General features: G+C 45.4%; 1 protein-coding gene and 1 long non-coding RNA gene across 3 annotated transcripts in view; one reads left to right on the top strand and one right to left on the bottom strand.

Annotated features, from left to right (window-relative positions):
• The first annotated feature begins 1,145 nt into the window (after nucleotides 1-1,145).
• LOC146863787 (uncharacterized) overlaps nucleotides 1,146-19,343 on the top strand; it is a 160,624-nt gene continuing 142,426 nt past the window's right edge. The window contains exon 1 of the long non-coding RNA XR_014969270.1: nucleotides 1,146-1,261. This is a non-coding gene — a long non-coding RNA (uncharacterized LOC146863787). The remainder of the gene's footprint in view (nucleotides 1,262-19,343) is intronic.
• LOC146863788 (endonuclease domain-containing 1 protein-like) overlaps nucleotides 14,982-19,343 on the bottom strand; it is a 30,362-nt gene continuing 26,000 nt past the window's right edge. For both annotated transcript variants that reach the window (XM_085628057.1, XM_085628064.1), the window contains one exon: nucleotides 14,982-17,463. In XM_085628057.1, the coding sequence (XP_085484183.1) occupies nucleotides 16,927-17,463 (537 nt within the window). In that variant the 3' untranslated portion in view covers nucleotides 14,982-16,926. The remainder of the gene's footprint in view (nucleotides 17,464-19,343) is intronic.

The raw sequence follows: 19,343 nt of genomic DNA, 5'->3' as shown, positions 1-19,343 counted from the left end.
GCATGGTGGGCTAAAAATGATGGACTATGATACGCCCTGAGTAACTACCTGTGAATGATAATGGTTCAAACATTCCACCTCTCACTTCTTTGTATTCATCTCCAGTCATCAGGCTGCAAGGTCTGCTATGTGTAATCCCTCTCTCTGTACAGGGCTTTGATGTCACATGTCTTCTCATCTGTACGGGGCTTTGGAGTCGTACGTCTTTTCATCTGTACAGGGGTTTGGCGTCGCACGTCTTCTCATCTGTATAGGGCTTTGGCTTCACACGTCTTCTCATCTGTAGAGGGCTTTGGCATCACAGCTCCTAACATCATCACACCTCGTGAGGGACGGAGTGTGCATTACAAGCACTATTTCCTGTGAATAGTGTGTGCGTTTTGTTGAGACTGGTTTGGTATAAATGAGTGAGGGTGATCGAGCATCCCCAATGAGGTGCAGGAAAAAGGGAAGGATATACACAACAATCTGTTTATTTTCTCACTATGTTTGCTATCAGTATCTATTTTACCTATCATCTCATTTTTCAAATGTGTTTGACTATTCCAAGACAAGAAGCAGTGGTAGATGTATTTCTTCTACAGTAGTTCTCAATTATATGAGTTTTGGGCTTGAATGCATGTGCCTACAGGGTGAGCTGTATATTAGAGAGGTGATTACACAAGTCATAACACCAGAGCTGGCGGGTTTGTGGTCCTTTCAGTGGAGAGAAGAGGTTTCCAATAGGATGATGAACTGTGATAGCCACTCACGGGCCTAGGATAAAGATCACATGGCAGCCCAGTTATCACCGTCCTACTCGGATCAGTGGTTTCCTTCAGGATGGTTTTCGTCGTTGAGTGATTAGAACCTGCTTTGTTAGGATTAATACGATCTGTAAATCAGGCATTCATTTATTTGGTCTCACAGATACATTATAGTTTGTAAAACAGCAAAGGGTGCCAAGAATAGCAAGGAATGCAATTTGAACTCTTAAGAGGAGTCTGGGATTAGCCAGTTTCACTGTTTGTTTACAGCCAGTGTGACCAGCGGGACCGCAGTGGGAGCGGGACTACAGCCCCCAGCCTGCAAGCGGCGCGTACGCCGCCAACGTTTAATCCTCGCGCCAGGAGGCGCTGAAATACCGGAAAAGGCTCCTGCAGCGTGGGACGTGCGGGGCGGGCCCGTGCCAAGCCTGGGCCAAGAGCAGGTCTGTGCCCGTCTCAGACTGGACTGGGCAACCCCTCTCAAGAGTCTTATCTGAGGCCTCATGTAACCGGGGGTGAGTCCCTTTTCCTTTGTTTGTGCCTGGATAGTTTGAAATTAAAACTATCATACCTTATTGTCGGCGCTCTAAATCTGAATCACCTGTGGGGACAAGCAAGTCAGTTTTTGAGGGCTATTTTGTGATTTAGTAACTACATTAAACAAGCATTGGCATGGCCAATAGGTCTCGCCTTTGGAACCTTATAAGTATTTAGTTATGCAGTTCAATATCCTTGGAGCAACAACATCAACTGTTGCATGGCTAAACACTTATAATGTCCCAAAGGCGAGACCTATTGGCTATGCCAATGATTGCTTAATTTAGAACATTCTACCCTTAGTGGGTGAGTGAAAGGGAGGATGGACAGATGGATTGCAAGTGTGGGTAAATGGATGAGGGAAAGGATGGATGAGTGAAAGGATAATTGGAAGAACGAATGGATGAGAAACTGGTTGGTGAGTGAAAGGGAGAATGGATGAATGAAAGAGTGGATGGATGAGTGAAAGGGTGGATGGATGGTTGAGTGATTGGGTGGAAGGAAGAGCAAATGGATGGATGAATGGATGGCTGAGTGAAAGAATGGGTGATGAAGAGTGAAAAGAAAAATGACTAGATTGAGTACAAGGATGGATGACAAAGGATGGATGAGTGAAAGGATGGATGAGTGAAAGGATGGATGAGTGAAAGGGTGGATGCATAGAAGGATGATTGAAAGGATGGACGGCTGGATAGATGGATGGATGGACATTTTTAACAGTTTATTTCAAACAAGCACCAGTAAAGTCAAAGTGTCTGCTTTTATGTCAGAGAAGCACGTTTTGTTCAGCAGTACGTGTAAAGCTGTCCTAAAAAGATCTTACCACAAAATATCTTGGGCCACAATGCCGTAAGTAAGCTAAGAGGCAGAAGAACTCTCAAAGTTGTATTATAAAATCGAGTAAGAAGGTAACGTCTGGTGTTCTTAAAAGGCACACACAGGAAAATATTATAGTTAATACTTTGCACAAAGGGATTGTGTTTTTGTTGCATTTAAACCTCTGTCCTAACAACATGTTGAATTTATGGCATTTGATACAACTATTGCGCTCAAAGTGAAAAAATGCATCCACGCGTGATCAATGAACAGTCTTTGACCCAGGCTGCACACGCTTGCATGTAAATCAGCAAATAAAATGTTATCTTTACTGCAACATTAATACATCAAAGTAAAGACATTAGGTCTCATCAGCTGGGTCTTATTTACAAGCCACACCTTGACTATGCTGTAAAACTAAGGGACTACATAATTCCCCTTCACCGAAACATAATGAGAACAAACGGAACACAATCATACAGGAAATGCCAGGGCCTCGAATAAAAGAACAACCTAACAAGGGCAACCCAAGAAAACCAATGGCTACATAGGGCCGGATTAAAGAACAGTCTCCCTGTACTATGTACTGGATTGTTTTGAAGAATCACTACTGGGTAGTCCAAATGGCTGAAGCTGCCGTGGTCACAGCTAAATAGAGGAAAGGAGCTTCTTAGAAGAAAAACAGTGGGTTGCGTATAAAGAGTGTTCGGAGGGAAGAGACCGATGATTGAATCCTACCATTAAAATAAACACAATGTAGTCCCTACTTGTAGGCAATTAGACTTCTGCCACGTCATCAAAGCTGCATGAGAACAAAGGTCACTCACCGTCCAAAGATGTTAGTGTATTACTTTCTTTTTGTCTTTCAGAGGCTTACAGAGGATTAGGGCGTCTTCTCTGTAGCAGGTTGCCTTGTGCAAAGACAATGCGTACATTTTGTGCTGGCCTGGAAACAATGTGTCATTAAGAACTGGACCCTGATTACAAGTTACAGATAACGAGGCTTACAATGTATACATTCCCCCCTGACCCACGTAGGGTTACTGTCATGGAGTGCACTGCTTAACAGATATCAGAATTTAAATCATATGTGAAGAGACAGTGGAAGACAGTGTATCAAAGGAACTACTCATGTAATGTGAGCTGAGTGATTGCTTAGAAAAAGACCAGCTACAGTATTCTGAACATGATATGACCAAGGCCCTTCTCTATGCAAGGGACAAGAAAGAGGCAGAGAATATCAAGGAGAAAGCACAAACATGCCTGAACTCTGGTATAACTGGAGAGACCAGGAGAGCCCTAGGCTTCTGACTGAAGTGTTTTTAGCAGAAAACCTATGAGAACCTTTCAGCCAAATGCCAGTGGCCCAGGAGAAGGTTTATTCCAACTATTAAAACCTTTGTTTTGTCCGTTCTTAGTTCTGCATCAAAAGGCTGTAGCGGAAAGAGAGAGATTTAGGTGATAAGTAAGCATGTAAAAATATTTACATATTGTAGGTAGGATGTATTAGGAATAAAAGTGGAAAGAATGAATTATCGTGGCAAGTGGGACTAAAAAAGAGGTGGCAAACATAAACAATGATCTTATTCATTTGGTGCAAAAGGATACTGTGGTTGGCAATGTTGAGTGTTGCTAAACGAGCTAATAGACCAATGCACTGTCACCAACATTACCTCTTCATCCGAACTCCCCGTGATCAGTCCTGATTCATGTTTGTGAGGACTGTGACGGGGAGGTGTCAGACTCGGGGTAGTGAACTTTACCGGTAAGTAACCGGACATTACCAGCCAACGACTCTAGGACAGAAGGTGAAGCAAAATGGTGACGTGCTATTGGGGCGCAATGGGAGTGGCCAGTGGTCCTCATTAAACCATGCAATATCACAGTGCACTTGAAGCATCTCTGGATCAATTCAGTGCCCGCCCTAAAACAGAGATAATAATCATAGGAGGAAATAGGACTACGGAGCCCATGAGTGTTCTTACACGCTAGTCAGGACAAGGAACATGCTGAAACGTAAGGGGCAGTTTTCCTTTCAATCAATCACCAGGTGGGGCTCAACTGCTGTACATGGACTCCCACTGACAGGTGGCCTGGTAGAGTCAGCTGGTTCTGTTCCCTCTGACTCGACGGTGAAGTAAAACTCCCATAAACAGGGCAGCGTTAGCCAGGTGCTTCTGCGCTAGGTTTAAGGTATTCAAGGATATTGGATCTCTTCCGATACTTCCCACAGCTAAATACCTGCAGCATGCATTAGGCAAATGCTACACTGTTTACAAATGTCAAGGAAGCCCATAACAAACTTTTCATAAATACTTGCAGTGCTTGAAGGATAACCAGGGTGTAAAGAAATCTCTCAGGGCAATGTGATTTGAATGTATTGTGCCTGAAACTTTGGTCACAGAAGCACGCCACAAAAAATCATGCTACTCGAGCAGAAAAGATTAAATGAGGGTTTTTGTCGGCAAAAACGACACAAGGGTAAACAGGGCAGTGCGAGAGCTTAAACATGACCACTTTTTGTTGATTTGAATCTAAAGAAAAAAAGGCTTTGGTATTCTGAGAACAAAGATGTATAAATGCAGAAGTACCAATTCGACGGAAAATTCATTTTGAAATTCAAATCATGATTTGTCTATCTAGGAGGTATGTTTTTTGTGAGGAATTCCTTATCAACAAGCATTGGCTGCGCGGCTAACTGAGAACATCAAAGCAGCCGAAAGGGGTGAAAGGAGGGGTGAGTGCAAGCCGAGGTGACAAGAAGGGCTGGGCGAGAAGGGAGGGTGGAATGCCAGCAGCAGAGGAGCCTGATCAAATCTGACAAAAAGGGAGGGGGAGAAGGGAGGAGGGAGTGTGAGCAGCAGCTGTGCACGTGCTCGCCATCGTACACTCAAGCTTCAGGCCTGCAAAATCATGTGGGTAGCACTTTGAAAACCCTATACGAAATGCCCTCCGAGCAGCGCATGCGTGCTGGCTCAGCGAGACCTAAAAATAGTGGGTGCTACTGCCACCGCTACTTCTATTGTTACTATCTGAGACTGTTATAGAGTGAAACGCTGGGTCAGCTATGAACAATAGTGCATAACGGAAAGTTGATTGAGATCGACCAGATTATAATAAGTAGAAGAAACAGGACCTCGAGCCTAATTGGATATAATTGACGCAAAGTAAGCTTACCCCTGCTCTTGGACTAAGTCACGCTACACCTGTGTGTGGGCTGGATTGTTTGGAACTAAATGTCTAAACCTAAGCAAACGAGTGATATGGAGAGCACACTCAAGACACTAAAGACACCAGAGTCTCTACAAAATAAGAACCTTGACTGCTTTCTAACCCGTGCTGCTAGAGCCCTGGACAAAGATATATTAGTGTTGGAACGGCGGTTGTCTATGGATGGTGGAGTACTTACTGCTATAAATGCTGATCACACCCCAATTAGGATACCTAGGGTCGTTGAGTCGGTAATTCAAACGAGTACACAAAGATCTTCAGACCAGTCATCCTCTATGAAGCCCCCATCTCCACCATGTTCTACCACACCCTCAACAACGGATCTACCATTTAAAAGGAAGAGAAAAACGAAATACTCAGACCCCCCCTCACTAGGCACTAGATCAAAAAATAAAACAAAGCTAGCAACACAGGAGGGGGTCAAAAGCACCAAAACTGTACCAACAGTTCCTCCAGGGACTCAACCTATACCACAAGTTCCAGTAGCATCTACAGACCTATCCGTGCAAGATTTTGAAACTTAAAAAAAACATTTTTGGACAATATACTGCTAAAGAACCCTTAATCAATCATGGACAGACTTGACAAACTTGAGGCTAATATGGGTGATATCCTAAAGTGTATCAATAAACTCACGGTTGGGATTGGAGAATATGGGTCAATAGGTCAGGAACAATCCGCTCTGTGGGGGTAGGTCCGCTTGGAGAAGTCCTACATAGTAGATAGATATAATGGTGAATTCGTACATCCTTCTCCTGTAGCCATCAACCCAAAGTTAGTAAATGGTCAAGTACAAGGTTCATCTAATGACTGACCCTGAAGACATGCAACTCATGTAATGGGAGGTGGAAACATAGGGGGTAATTCAAGGGTGCGACTAGTTGCACACAATGACAAGGGTACGGTTCATACTAGACAGCCTAATTCACATCTATGTGGCACCTCTAACTTGTTTTCCCAATCACAAGGGATTAACTTGGATCCTCCACCAGAATGTTCTCCATATGTAGCAATTTTAATCAACGTTCCCACGTTACAGGGAAACATTGAGGAATCCACTAGCCAATTGAAAAATAAAGTCTGCCACTGGCTAGCCCTAAATTCTGACTATACAAACAACAGTTATGATGATATCCTCTATGTAATAGGAGTGAGCTGGATTGGTCCCTCACGTAAATCTACTCAGGGTGATTGTGTGGTGATCAATTGCAGGTCTCTGTCCTAGCCGAGAAAGTGATCAGTGGTAGGAAGAATTATGCAGGGAGAGGCCCAGATCATGGGATCGGCATTATGCCCCTGGGCTTTTTTATAGACATCTTAAGCACCAGGGCCCTGCCAGTATTTTGTCATGTTATGTTATGTTATGTTAAATGGGACTTTTATAGCGCAACGGCTACTCCAAAGGAGTGTCCCGGCGCTTTTGTGCTCCAGACCAAAGAAAGAGCTGGAAAACATAATAGTAAAAAGAGCAGGGGCCTAAAGAGGGGGCAGATTATCCAGTGAACAGCCAGGTTTTTAAGTCTTTTCTGAAGGCAAGCAGGTTAGCGGTGTTTCGCAAGGACACCGGTAAGGAATTCCATAGCTGCGGAGCAAGAAAGCTAAAGGACCGGCCGCCTAGCCGAGCCCTTTTGATGCGTGGCACCCGAGCCAAAGCCAAAGCTTCTGACCTGAGGGATCGTACAGGTCGATAGAAGTCCAGCCTCCTCTGAAGATATTTGGCACCATTGCCATGCAAGGCCTTATGGGCGAGAGTCATGGCCTTGAAAAGTATCCTCTTCCGCACCGGAAGCCAGTGAAGGGATACGAGGAGATTGGAGGCACTGGTGCAGGCCAAAAATTGCACGAGCAGCAGCGTTCTGAGTAACCTGCAAACGCTGGAGGAGGTATTCAGGCAGACCCAGATATAGGACATTTGCATAGTCCAATCTGGACCCTAGGAGTGCCTGAACAGTGATCCTCCGATGTTCCTCCGAGAGAAGGGGAAAGAACTTGCGCAACATTCTGAGTATCCCAAAGCATGTTCCCGTAAGAGTGGAAACCTGGGATTTGAGCGAAAGCTCGTTGTCAATTTTAACCCCCAGGTTCTTAGCCCACTTAGAGGACTGAGTGGGAGGGAACATGTCAGCAGGCCACCATCCCTGCCAATCTGGTTCTGATGGGCATCCGAAGAATAGTATTTCGGATTTGTCCGAGTTGCATTTGAGGCTGTTGTGTGAAAACCAGCTAAAGACAGCCCCAAGGCACTCGCAGATCCTTTCTCCATCGAACTCTTCGCTCTTACGACAGGTGAATAGAAGCTGGGTGTCGTCAGCATAAGAGACGATCCGGGCCCCGTAGGACTCCGCCAGTGTCGCCAGAGGGGTCATAAGGATGTTAAATAGAGTGGGGCTCAGTACAGAGCCCTGAGGCACTCCGACTCCCAATGGCGGCATCTCGGCGGACCCGGGTGGGACCCAGACCGTCTGCCGGCGGTTGGCCAGAAAGGAACGAAACCAGTTGAGCACCGTCCCCCCTAGACCGATGTTATGAAGTCTAGTGAGGAGATCCTCGTGGGGGACGGTGTCAAACGCCGCCGACAGGTCTAACATGACTAACATCACCCTGCCTCCTGTGTCCAGCACCTCCTTCACGATCTCCGAGACTTCCAGGAGCGCCGTCTCGGTGCTTAAGTTGGAACGAAAGCCCAATTGGGATTCATGAAGTAACTCATTAGACTCCAGGAAGTTAGAAAGCACGCTGTGCACGTGTTTCTCCAGGATCTTGGTCAGTGCTGGAAGGAGCGAGATTGGCCTATAATTAGAAGGCGCCTCTGGATCAAGATTGGGCTTCTTGATCAGGGGGATGACCATGGCTTGCTTCCAGGCCTGGGGCAGAAAACCCTGACTCAGGGATAAATTGAGGATAGGATTAGCTATGGGATTAATGACATCTGCCATTTTCGCTAAGAATTTTGCTGGACACGGATCTAATGGTGAGCCTGATTTAAGGTTCCTCATCAAGGCTAAGGATGCGGCAACCGGAAGGGGAGGAAAGTCTAGCAAAGCTGGGCCAGGAGGAGACAGGAAGACTGTCTCCGTCGGCATCGTAGATAAATCATCTAACGCTCTCGACGGGAAAGAATCCTGAATTAGCCTGATTTTGGTGGTGAAGAAATTGGCAATAGTGTTAGCCCAGGTCTCCACCGGGGCACCCTGAGTAGAGGTTGTCCGGGGGCTGGTAAATTCACGTACAATTGAAAAAATCTCCTTACAGGAGTTAGCTGCGTCTTCAATCCTTTTAGCGAAGTAACATTTCTTGCCCTGTAAGATAAGATCGTGGTAGGACTTCATCATGATTTTATAGCGTTGTTTGGCTTCAGGCTCATACTGGACTCTCCACGCCCGCTCAGCAGCTTTACATTGCCTACGAGCGTGGGCTAAATCCTCCGTAAACCAGGGGGCAGAGACCCGCCGGGCCGCAGATCTGGGTGGCTGTGAGGGAGCGAGCTCATTTAGTCTGGCAAGAAGCCAGGATTGTAGGCTCTCCAGATCTTTCTCCAGGTCGCCAGTACAGGAAACAGGGTGATCTGCCAGGGCATGCGTTAGCATGTCTGGGGTCACCCGGTGGAATGCCCTATAGCTGCTGCCCTGCTGCCTCATGACACTGGCCGGAGAGGTCACAGTAGAAGGTATTTCAAAGTGGGCAAGATAATGATCAGACCAGACGACTGGCAGAAGAGTTACAGCCATGATAGGTGTGGTGGAAAACACCTGATCGAGTGTGTGGCCTTTGTTGTGGGTCGGACCAGAAAGATAGGGGGAAAGGCCTAGAGTGGATGCAATATCCAGCAATTTGATGGCGTCCTGGTCATTATGGTCGTCCAAATGGAAATTAAAATCTCCCGCCAGTAGGCACAGCTCCGATCTAAGGACAAGGATCGACATGGCCTGCTGGAGATCATCAAAAAAGGATCCCACTGGGCCCGGAGGTCTGTAAACAATCAGACCCTTCAGCGCTTGTTGCGGCGATAGGGAGATGGTAAAGGCTAAAGAGTCCGCCCCTGCGATGGTGTGAGTATGCGTGACCGTGCACGGAAAAGATTTTTTAACAACCAAGGCAACTCCTCCTCCCCTACCCTTGTCTCTGTCCTGTCGATGGATGGTATAGTCCGTGGGGATGGCTGCCACAATGTCCGGGTGGGAGGAATCATTCAGCCATGTTTCAGTAAGCATCAGACAGGTAGGACTGGTCGTTGAGTGGAGATCAAAAATCTCTTGAGTGTGTCGGTGCAACGACCTCGTATTGAGGAGTACACAAAGGTGTTTTATGCTACACTCCTTAGCAGGGATAGGGGAAGGGAAGGAGCGAACAGGGTGCCAATGGCAGGCAGGGCACATATGTTTACCCTTATATCGGCCAGGAAAAACCGTGTAACACGACGCATTCCAGTTACGCAAGGAGTATAGCTCCTGAGCGGAGTAGGAGAGCATAGGGGCCAGAGGTACCAGCCACGCCAGACGCTACCGGGACGCTGACGGGCACAGACGGGCAGGACTCTAGCACGACTCCGGCGCAGGTCCGGCGCATCCGCTGGTCGCGTCCGCTGCGCGGAGCCGTAAGTGCCTGTTTTTATAGTCCTTGTCTATGGCCTCCCCAACCCAGCCCAAACGAAGATGGCCGCCAAAACCGGCGTCCAGCCCTCGGCATCAACACTCAGCCGAGGGTGGGACCGGAGCTGCAGGGAGGGGGGAAAAAAGAGTTTTTAAGCGCTGCTGAGCGCTGGGGGGTCTCTACACACTGCTGCAGGCTAGAAAATACAATTAGCAAGCACAGGTGAAAAAACGAGTAAAATCACGAAAATTAGTTTAAAATTGAAAGAAAAGCAGGAGACCTCCCGGCTTCCGCCTCAGGAGGGGAAAGGTGTGTGCAGAGTCTGATATTTTAAATACTTTCTAAATCCACTACCCCAAGGAACAATTCTCCCTTGTAACCACCAATAGATACCAAGCTAATTCGGAGCTGGTTATCCCAGACTGACTAAGGATGGGCAGGGATGAAAGAATGCTGCCCCATGTAATGCCTTCACCCAGCCAACAGAGGAGGGCTCTCATAAATAATAATAATCCAAGTGAACCAGTGACCCGATGTTTGGTCATTCCAAACGGCCATCGAATAGGTTCCCATGACCAAGAAGTAGAAAATATAACAACAAGGTATCAGCTTCAACACAATTCTGAAGAGGAGCAGAAATTAAATATTATCTCATGGAACATTGCAGGGTTAAAATTGAAATTGAATGACCCGGAATGGGGCAGTCTAGTGGATACTAGCCACATATGCCTGCTCCAAGAAACTTGGGCTACAGGATAGCACCACAGGATGGGCTATACCGCGTATAGGATTGAAGCTAGACCTTCTACAGCAGGTAGACCCGCTGGGGGTCTGTTAATTTGGATCAAGATAACCTTGGGTTGTACAATAAAAGAGCTAAATATAGGCTCACCGGAGATCCTTAGATTGGATCTTATATCACTGAAAGTGGACTTCCGTGTTGGGATAATTAACCTATATAATCATTTTACTAGCCTCCATAAGGACTCCGACACCATTTCAATGCTTACAAATTATCTTGACAACTCAGGCAAGGCCTATCATCTAATAGTAGCCGGTGATTTCAATGCGACCTATGAACCTATTGACTATGTCCAGGAACTAGTGCAGGAAGAAGAACAATTCAGAGGTATAAATAAGCTTCAGATACCGGCCTTGAAAAAGAGCACAAAGGTTGGGCACCAAGTCCTGTCATTCCCCTAGCAAATGGGTTTTGACCTCTGGGCACTGATAAAAGACATGGTCGTTCTTAACCGAGAGGACAGTGATCACAATGCACTGATTCTGACGTTATCAGGTATTAGCATTCAACAGTTTCAGACAAACCCAGTGGCGGCCCCCGTCTTCACATCCAACAACAATAGGAGGATAAAATGGCCTCATGTAACTGCTGATGGGAAGCTTTTACCAAACAAAGAGGTGGTTCAGACCTTAAATTTCTTGGGAAATCCAAATTTAAATGATGATAGCATTGTGTCAATCTTCCAATGCCTAGTAAGCTCTATTGCGCCCTATTTTAGCAAAAAATCAGCCCAAAAACAGCATCACGCAATGCTGCTTCGTGGTATAATGAGGACTGTAGGTATACAAAAAACAATCTATCCCTGGCAGTCATAAAAGACTCAAGGACCGATATTATTGACTGAAGAAGGATCTATAAAAGAGTACAGGGTGAGACAAAAAGCGCCTGGGAGGTAGATTACTGGTGGTTTAGTGGAGGCGTCTAGATTGAAGGACTCCCAGCAATTTTGGCACTTACACACAAAAGGGGCAAAACAGTCAGTTAGTGAAACTGACTTTTATTTACAACCTGAAGTATGGGAAGAGTATTTCCAAAGCTTCTACTCAGGGAAGGTTCCCGAGCTGGAGAATGAGATAGTATTGTCAGATAGTGTCTGCTGCAATATAGAGCAACCAGTAGGAACTTTAATTAGCTTCTCCTTAGAGGAAATTGTGAATGCGATTAAATCACTACAGTCTGGGAAGGCCCCAGGTTTAGACAGATTACCAGGTGATTTGTATCGCTCAGAGCCCGACATATGAGGTCCTTTGCTCCACACAGTATACACAGCAATTATAAAAGGGGGGGAATATCCCCGCATCGTGGAAGGGTGCCGAACTAATACCCACATTTAAGCAAGGATTTGAAATGCAATAGGTCTCGCCTTTGTGAGAGTTTGAGCTATTGTCATTGTAAATGACAATGCCTTTCATTTATGTGTTTTGAAAACCTGTAAGTGGACCGTAAATACGTACTTTGTACTAATAGCTGGCATAAAAAAGGCACAGTTACTTCCAGCCTTGCTTCTCGTAAACAACGACTAGAAGTACAAAGTGTGTGTTTACTAACCACTTGCAGGTTTTCAAACCACATAAATAAAAGGCATTGTCATTTACAATGCCAATAGCTCAAACTCTCGCAAAGGCGAGACCTATTGCATTGCAAATGCTTGTTCTTATGAGATAGGCAGTAGGATTGTTACAAGCGCAGAGATACCCCTCGGGGTGATTCAGCGCTATATAAATCATAAAAATAAATTTTAACAAAAATACTTAGTAGTTATGTAAATTGGAGAAAAATATGACCAAAACTGATTGCCCAAATCCACACATTTTGTCACAAGGAGATGCCTGGCTTAATACAAAGAATGTCTTCTGGTTTCATAGTTTCCACCTTTGCTCATTGCATAACTGTGGTGTGAGGGGTTCTAATGGTGAGACCCTGGGACTACAGTCACCAAAGAAATGCCACTGTAACAGTTGTGTTGTAAAGGTGGTCGTTGTAATGACTGCATTGTAATGAATGTTTCCCTTAACCATGAAGACTCCTAGTGCCATGGCTAAAACTTTCCCACTGTATCACGTTGAGTGGGGGGGGAGGGGTTGGGTGTTTTGTGTCTGCCCACCTTGGTGCATTGCACACCTCGTGGTAGGTGGGGGGGTGTCTTTCTCACTGATTCTTTTTATAGCAATGAATGCCTTAACTGAGCCCGTTTCTACTCACTCATAATGCTTATAGATAAAAAACAAAAAATATATGGTCCTAAATAGTGTCCCCGTGTGGATGATCCGAACCTCTCTGGATTCGCGCCGCTAACCTTCGCGCGACTGCACACAGGTGTGCGCTGCTGTTTGAACCTTTAGAGCCTTTGCGTAAGTAGTGCACGCTGGTGTGCGCTGCTGTTTGAACCTTTAGAGCCTTTGCGCAAGTAGTGCACGCTGGTGTGCGCTGCTGTTTGAACCTTTAGAGCCTTTGCGCAAGTAGTGCACGCTGGTGTGCGCTGCTGTTTGAACCTTTAGAGCCTTTGCGCGAGTAGTGCACATAGGTGTGCGTTGCTGCACAATACCCCCGCCCCTACCACAGTCACTGCCCATTAAATTAGTTTCAATGACTAGCTAAAGCTTCTCTAGATGTTGACAACTGCCCCTCGGCACCTCCCACATCAAGGATTATGCGAACCAGACTCAGAAGGATGAAAGGCTGAGTCGACCCGCACTTGGTGTGTTCATTCATCCATTGACTACTTCAGTACAAATGACCTTGCTACGTGTGATAACTGGTGTTCCAGCACTTTCCTCACGCGCCTCCTTGGGCAGACAGACATACAGTGGTATTAAAGAGTTGTCCTGAGCTTCCCAGCAGGCTGGTGTATCTGGAGGGTCGGTAGGGCTGGGGAAGAGTCACCCAAGTCAATGATTAAAACAAGAGACGACTAGAAGGCTGCCTGGAGCCACCGGTCGTGTGTGAGCTGAGTCTCCAGGAGGCCTCTGTCTCTGAAGTACAACAGGAGTGGACTGGATGCTGGCATCTGACTGACACTGCCCTAGCTCTGCCGGCCTTCCAGAGGCGAGCTTTCTTTTCAGTGGCTTCGGTACAGAGTTCCATCTTCACAGTGTTGCCCCAGTTTTCCTCTATGTACAGTGTCACTCGTACCACCAGCTGAGCTACAGCCCTCTTCTACCCACAGAAGGGGATGGGGCGTGAACTAGAAGTTGTCTTTGGATGTATTTTATTGGGTGGAATCCAATGTTCCTAGCTCTGCGAGGCCCTGCTTCTTCAAGAAGGAGCTATCCAAGCTACTAAATCATTCCCAGGGTCACCTATTCTTATAAGGATGCAATAGACCCCAAAACAACGCCAGCTGACCAGCCAACTCTCTCCCCAGATATACTGCGGGGGCAGCCAACCCTGAACTGGGCCACCACCAGAGACCATAGCGCCCAAGACTTCAGAGCGCTACAAAGTAAATGCTAGTGCTTTATAAAACACCAATAATAAACACATCAGAGTTTATAAAGTCAGGTTTCTACATGAACGAATCAAATACTCATTTTTAAATGTACATTTCTATGATGCCTGGGATAGTGGAGCAACCACACACCTACGCCAGCTTCTCTCTGCCCTCCCTGGCCCCCAGGTGGGCCCCAAAAGCCCCCTAGCACCGCCCCTTTGTTATTTACACACCTTGGGTGATTCCCAGACAACGGACACGGTAGCCCCAGGGCTCTTCACCATTGCCCCTCAACTTAAGAGTTAATCGGCTAAAACCATCCCCTGTGAGGCCTGTTAGAAAATGAACTTCAAAATCAGCGTCTAATTGAGAAATTCCACACCGCTCCATAAAGCCTCCGCCACCCCCATCCCCAACCCCACCCCCCGCCATTCAGTTTACTCTCTTCAGAGCTGTCGTGAAGACTTTTCTTATCTGCTTGTTAAATAAACAAGCAGATAAGAAAAGTCTTCACCACAGCCGTGAATCAGGCAAGCCAGTCCGGCAAAAAGCGAAAGGGAGGCAACGAAAAACCCTCCTTTCCAATGGGAAGCCAGCGTTTACCATAAACGCTGACGCTACCCAATGGAAATGAGGGGCGGGGCTAGAGTCCCCTTCTCTTAACTGACTTGTTCACTCTAGCTCTCGCAGGCGAGGAGCGCATGCGTGCTCCAACGCCAGCTGAGACTTAAAAAGGAGATAAGGGGGACCCATCAAATTACAGGCCAATCAGTCTCATAGATGTTTCACAGAAAAGTTTAAGCAAAATGATTTTGACGCATCTACAGAGCTGGATAGAGGAATTTAATATACTTTTCCACCTGCAAGCTGGTTTTAGAGCCTCCACGAGTACCCTAGACCAGGTGTTCTGGTTCCTGCTGCTCAGTTGGAAGGAGGTTAACATCAAAAAGGGTCACCTGTATGTCGTGTTTGTAGATCTAAAAATGGCATTTGATTCTATAGACCCTGCAAAACTCTGGGCTACCCTCAGGGAACTCGGTCTGCCTGCTGGTTTATTCCATCTCCTGGTACGTTTACATCTGGGAAATTATGCCAAAGTCAGGTGAAATTCGGATGACAGCCTAACCAAGGATATTCCAGCGGATACAGCAGGTTTGCGTGTTAGCGCCGACATTATTTACCCTATATATGAACGGACTTATTAATGATCTCGACGATTGTGGTGGAGACCCACCAAAATTAGCTGGCAAACAAATCCCTTGTCTTTTATTTGCAGACGATACCTTGCTTATCTCGAAAAACCCAATTGGAATTCAAAAAATGCTAACAAAGTTTGCAGCAGCCGGTAAAGAGCGGGGTTTGGAAATAAACTGTACTAAAACTAAATATATGATTTTCAATCCTTACAAGTCAACAAAGAGGACACTAAGGCTTGGAATACAACATTTAGATCAGCTTAATGTGTTTGATTATTTGGGGTTAGAATTAGTGAGAACCTGAATTGGACTTCCCAAATTCAGAAGAGTGTCCTTTCATTACAATACGTGGATAGTACTATAGAAAAGAAGGCCAAAGAATCTCCCTATCGCCCAATATCCCTAAATTTAGAAATTCACCGGGCTAGAGGGCATGGTGCAGCCTTGTATGTGACGCAATTGTGGGGGATGGAGCACCTGAACCAGCTAGAAGTAGCCGAAAACACATTTTTAAGAACGATCCTACACCTCCCAAGGAACACTTCGCTAATACCACTTTATTCGGATCTTTGGTTAAGGTCCATTAGCAATTCAGCTATCCTTAAAGTGCTAATGTTTTGGATAAGAATACGGGCCTGTAACATTCAGATACTAGTAAAGACGGCAGTAGAGGAGTTACTAATGCTCCAGAGGCAAACAGGACGACTAATTTGGTTTAGGAATGTAAGGCAATGGTGCTATAAATTTGGGCTGGGATTCATGTGGAATGATCCACAGTCTATCACTAATAGAATGGGTCCTCAGCTTAAAAAAAGGTATTGAGATCTTGTTGATCAATTTTGCACTGAAACCAGATCACGGAGCACTTTAACCATTCGTTTCCTTGATTTTAAAAATTGTTTTAAGTTTGATTCTATATGGATGATGTTGAACCCCCTCAGGCACGAGCCCTTTATATACAGTTTAGATGTGGGGTTCTCCCATTGAATGCCTTGAAAAGTAGATGGACTAAAGTGACTGTAACTTCACTATGCCCTATGTGTAATGCCTGTCTGGAAACTTTAGAGGACTTTATATTTTTCTGCCCTTGTTATGCCAACTTGAGGAAAAAATGGATTATCCCAGCTTGCCGTTTATTGACTTTTTCACGCCCCGTGGATGCATTATGTGTTTTCAGATCAGACTCGACAAGTTGGCCTGCTTTTACATTGTCAAGATATTTGCTTCATGCATGGTGGCAAAGGTCTAAATCTGAAAGAAGACGATGATAAAAGAGTCATACTAGAAAAAGGGCCGAAAGGTTGCAAAAGAGATGTTTGTTAATTAACATGACATTCAATGTTTCTATTTTAAATTATGTTAATGCTTTTAGAATTCCTAAAACGAATTTTTGGGGAAATCACAATCTTTTTTATTCATAATAATTGTAAAGTTGTATGAAATGATGGTTTTTAGAGGTAATGATCATGTTTCTGATCGAATAAACTCACTAACAAGGAATGCAATGTCAACTCTGAAGTTAGCAATCTACTAACCGGGGACTGGACCATCAGCATCTCAGAGGCAGGAGTCGGGATCTTAAATGTTTCTGGGGCAATCATCATGGAAGAGGCGGACACTTGATCCTGTTGAGTGGCTGATCTGGGTCTCAAGGTTTTCTGTTGTAATACGGTCTACCTTATTTTTACTACTGTTCTCAGCAATGACAGCCCAGGCTTTCACCGTACCATTTGCCAATGTACAACAGGCAGCAGCCCAGATATAGCCAGGCACATTGACTCTATTGGCTATGACGTTGTTACCAGGGATCGCCCCCACAATGGCGTACGTTCTGGTGCAACCTGCAGATAGCTTTCTTATTTCATTCTCTTCATATTCTTTCCATGCCCCCTGGTTGAGTACTCTGTTCTGTGGAACAACATTGGTCAAGGTGAAGGTGGCCTTCGAGTCGAACGCGCTGTTATGGTGCAGGCTTGGGTTCAGGTGCCCTCGGTCATACGTGTTTGAGGCTGATTTGTAGTCCGCATCAACAGCCTGGCTTTCTAGAAGCAGTGTTTTGGGAATTTTTGTAAATCGCTCCTGTTTCATTGTCTCAGTGTATGATTGGCCCACAAGCTGTAAAATAGAAAAAGTTGTTAGGGAACCTCTGATTCTGTATTTAGCTTTCATACCAATTTTTCTTCCTAAAGAGTAAACATTCTTTTAAAACGTTGAGTACTGATTCAGCTAGAGGAAGGATTGAGACTAACAGTATGGTGGCATGGGCGTCAATCAGGGATACCGCTTGGCGCTGTCCTTGTTCCCTTACTATAATGGATCTTTGCCTTCCCCAATTCCCCTCAGTTAGGTGGATGAGGATGGGACAAGAAGGCCATCCTGTTATTTCATCAGGGGGGTCAAAGAACTTGTGGTATCACTATGTGATGAATTGACAAACAAGGGTACGTAGCGCGCTTTATAAGTGTCACTGATTGATTGATTGAGCTTCAGCTCAGTACAAACAAGGAGGATCTGCCTGGGCTTCCACACAGGCTGGATGCAGCAGGTCACAGTCAGAGTGATTGGATGTACAGGACATTATGGGCTTCAAGGTGACCTTCAAGAGCATAAATGTGCCGGGAACCCTCAAAATGGGGCAGTAGAAAAGAGAAAAGAGTTCTATGATGACCCTTCTCTAATTCAGATTATAGCAAGCAACAGGGTTTTTGTCTGTAGATAGGAAAATGGCGCCTGCCCAGAGTGAAGCGCGAGTCGCTTGGTCAAAAGTAGTAGGATGGTGCATCCAGGAAGGGGTTGACCCAGAACCCCCTAACTTAAAGACCCGAGGTCTTAAACATGTGAAAACAAGCCTGTGCACACGTCATAAGAGTCAAGGAGAGAAAGTTCTCTGTCTTATCACAGTCCAACAATACAGTACAGGTGTATATTTAAGACACAGTCACAGGTGCAAGATTAAATGCGTTCTTCTTTTATTCTTGGGAGATTGCCCAGCCAACACGTGTTTCATCTGGGTGAATAACACTAGACTTCATCAGGGCTGAAAGGATAAGCAGTAAAACAACAGTGTCTAAGTTACATGAGTATGGCAGTAATCTCAAGATACTGTCAAAAGCGACAACTGTGGAACGGTCAACACCCATGGTGGATAAAAACATGACATTTATCATGTGTATGCAATGCAACAGTTTAGGGTGATATGTTGCAGTGACTGGCCCAACTAAGTGGTAATTTGCTTATCTGCCCGTGCGGACTTGGATATGTGGGCGAGACTTCCAGACCCTTTTGTACCCGACTTACTGAACACCGTTCAGCAATCCACACATCTAAAACAAATGCCCCTTTGGTAAAGCATATTTTGGAATTCAAACACAAATCCAACGAAATCCGGTGGTTCATAATTGAAAACCTGGATACAGTAGGTACTGTCAAAAGTGAGGAAATCCGCAAAAAACGGGAGGTGTTCTGGATTTTCACTTTGGCATCTAACAAAAAAGGCTTAAACAACGATACTCCATGGGAGAATGCTATCAAATACAATACTAAATGAGGATTGATCACTTTGTATTTTTTCTCCTCCTCCACTCGTGGCAAAAAATTCAGGATTATTGACTATGAGGTGTATTTCACCTTCAGAATATTTTTTAAATTATGTACTATTTTCGGCATTATTGCTTTCTACTAATGGCCGTTGTTATGTTATCCAGTTATTACTTATTTGACCTGTTTTAGTTATTTTCTCTGCCCGTTTTTTTCCTTTTGATTGGGTTGTCCTGGTTTTTGGTCCGGTTCCCTTTCTAAAATTAGAGGTTAGCAGTCTAGTGGTTTTAAACCCATGTCATTGCCGTACACCATAGAGTCCGCTACCGCGCACGCCTTTACACTTCCTATCAGGTGACGCGGAAATCTGTAATCGGCCCGTTTAGGTGCGTTTGTGAGCACCTATTTATAGACAGTCAAGATGCCTCTCTCTTTCGATACATCTTTGGAGGCAGTAT

This window comes from Triturus cristatus, chromosome 2_1 (genome assembly GCF_964204655.1).
Source record: "Triturus cristatus chromosome 2_1, aTriCri1.1, whole genome shotgun sequence".
Lineage (NCBI taxonomy): Eukaryota > Metazoa > Chordata > Amphibia > Caudata > Salamandridae > Triturus > Triturus cristatus.
This window is presented reverse-complemented; position numbering and strand designations above follow the sequence as displayed.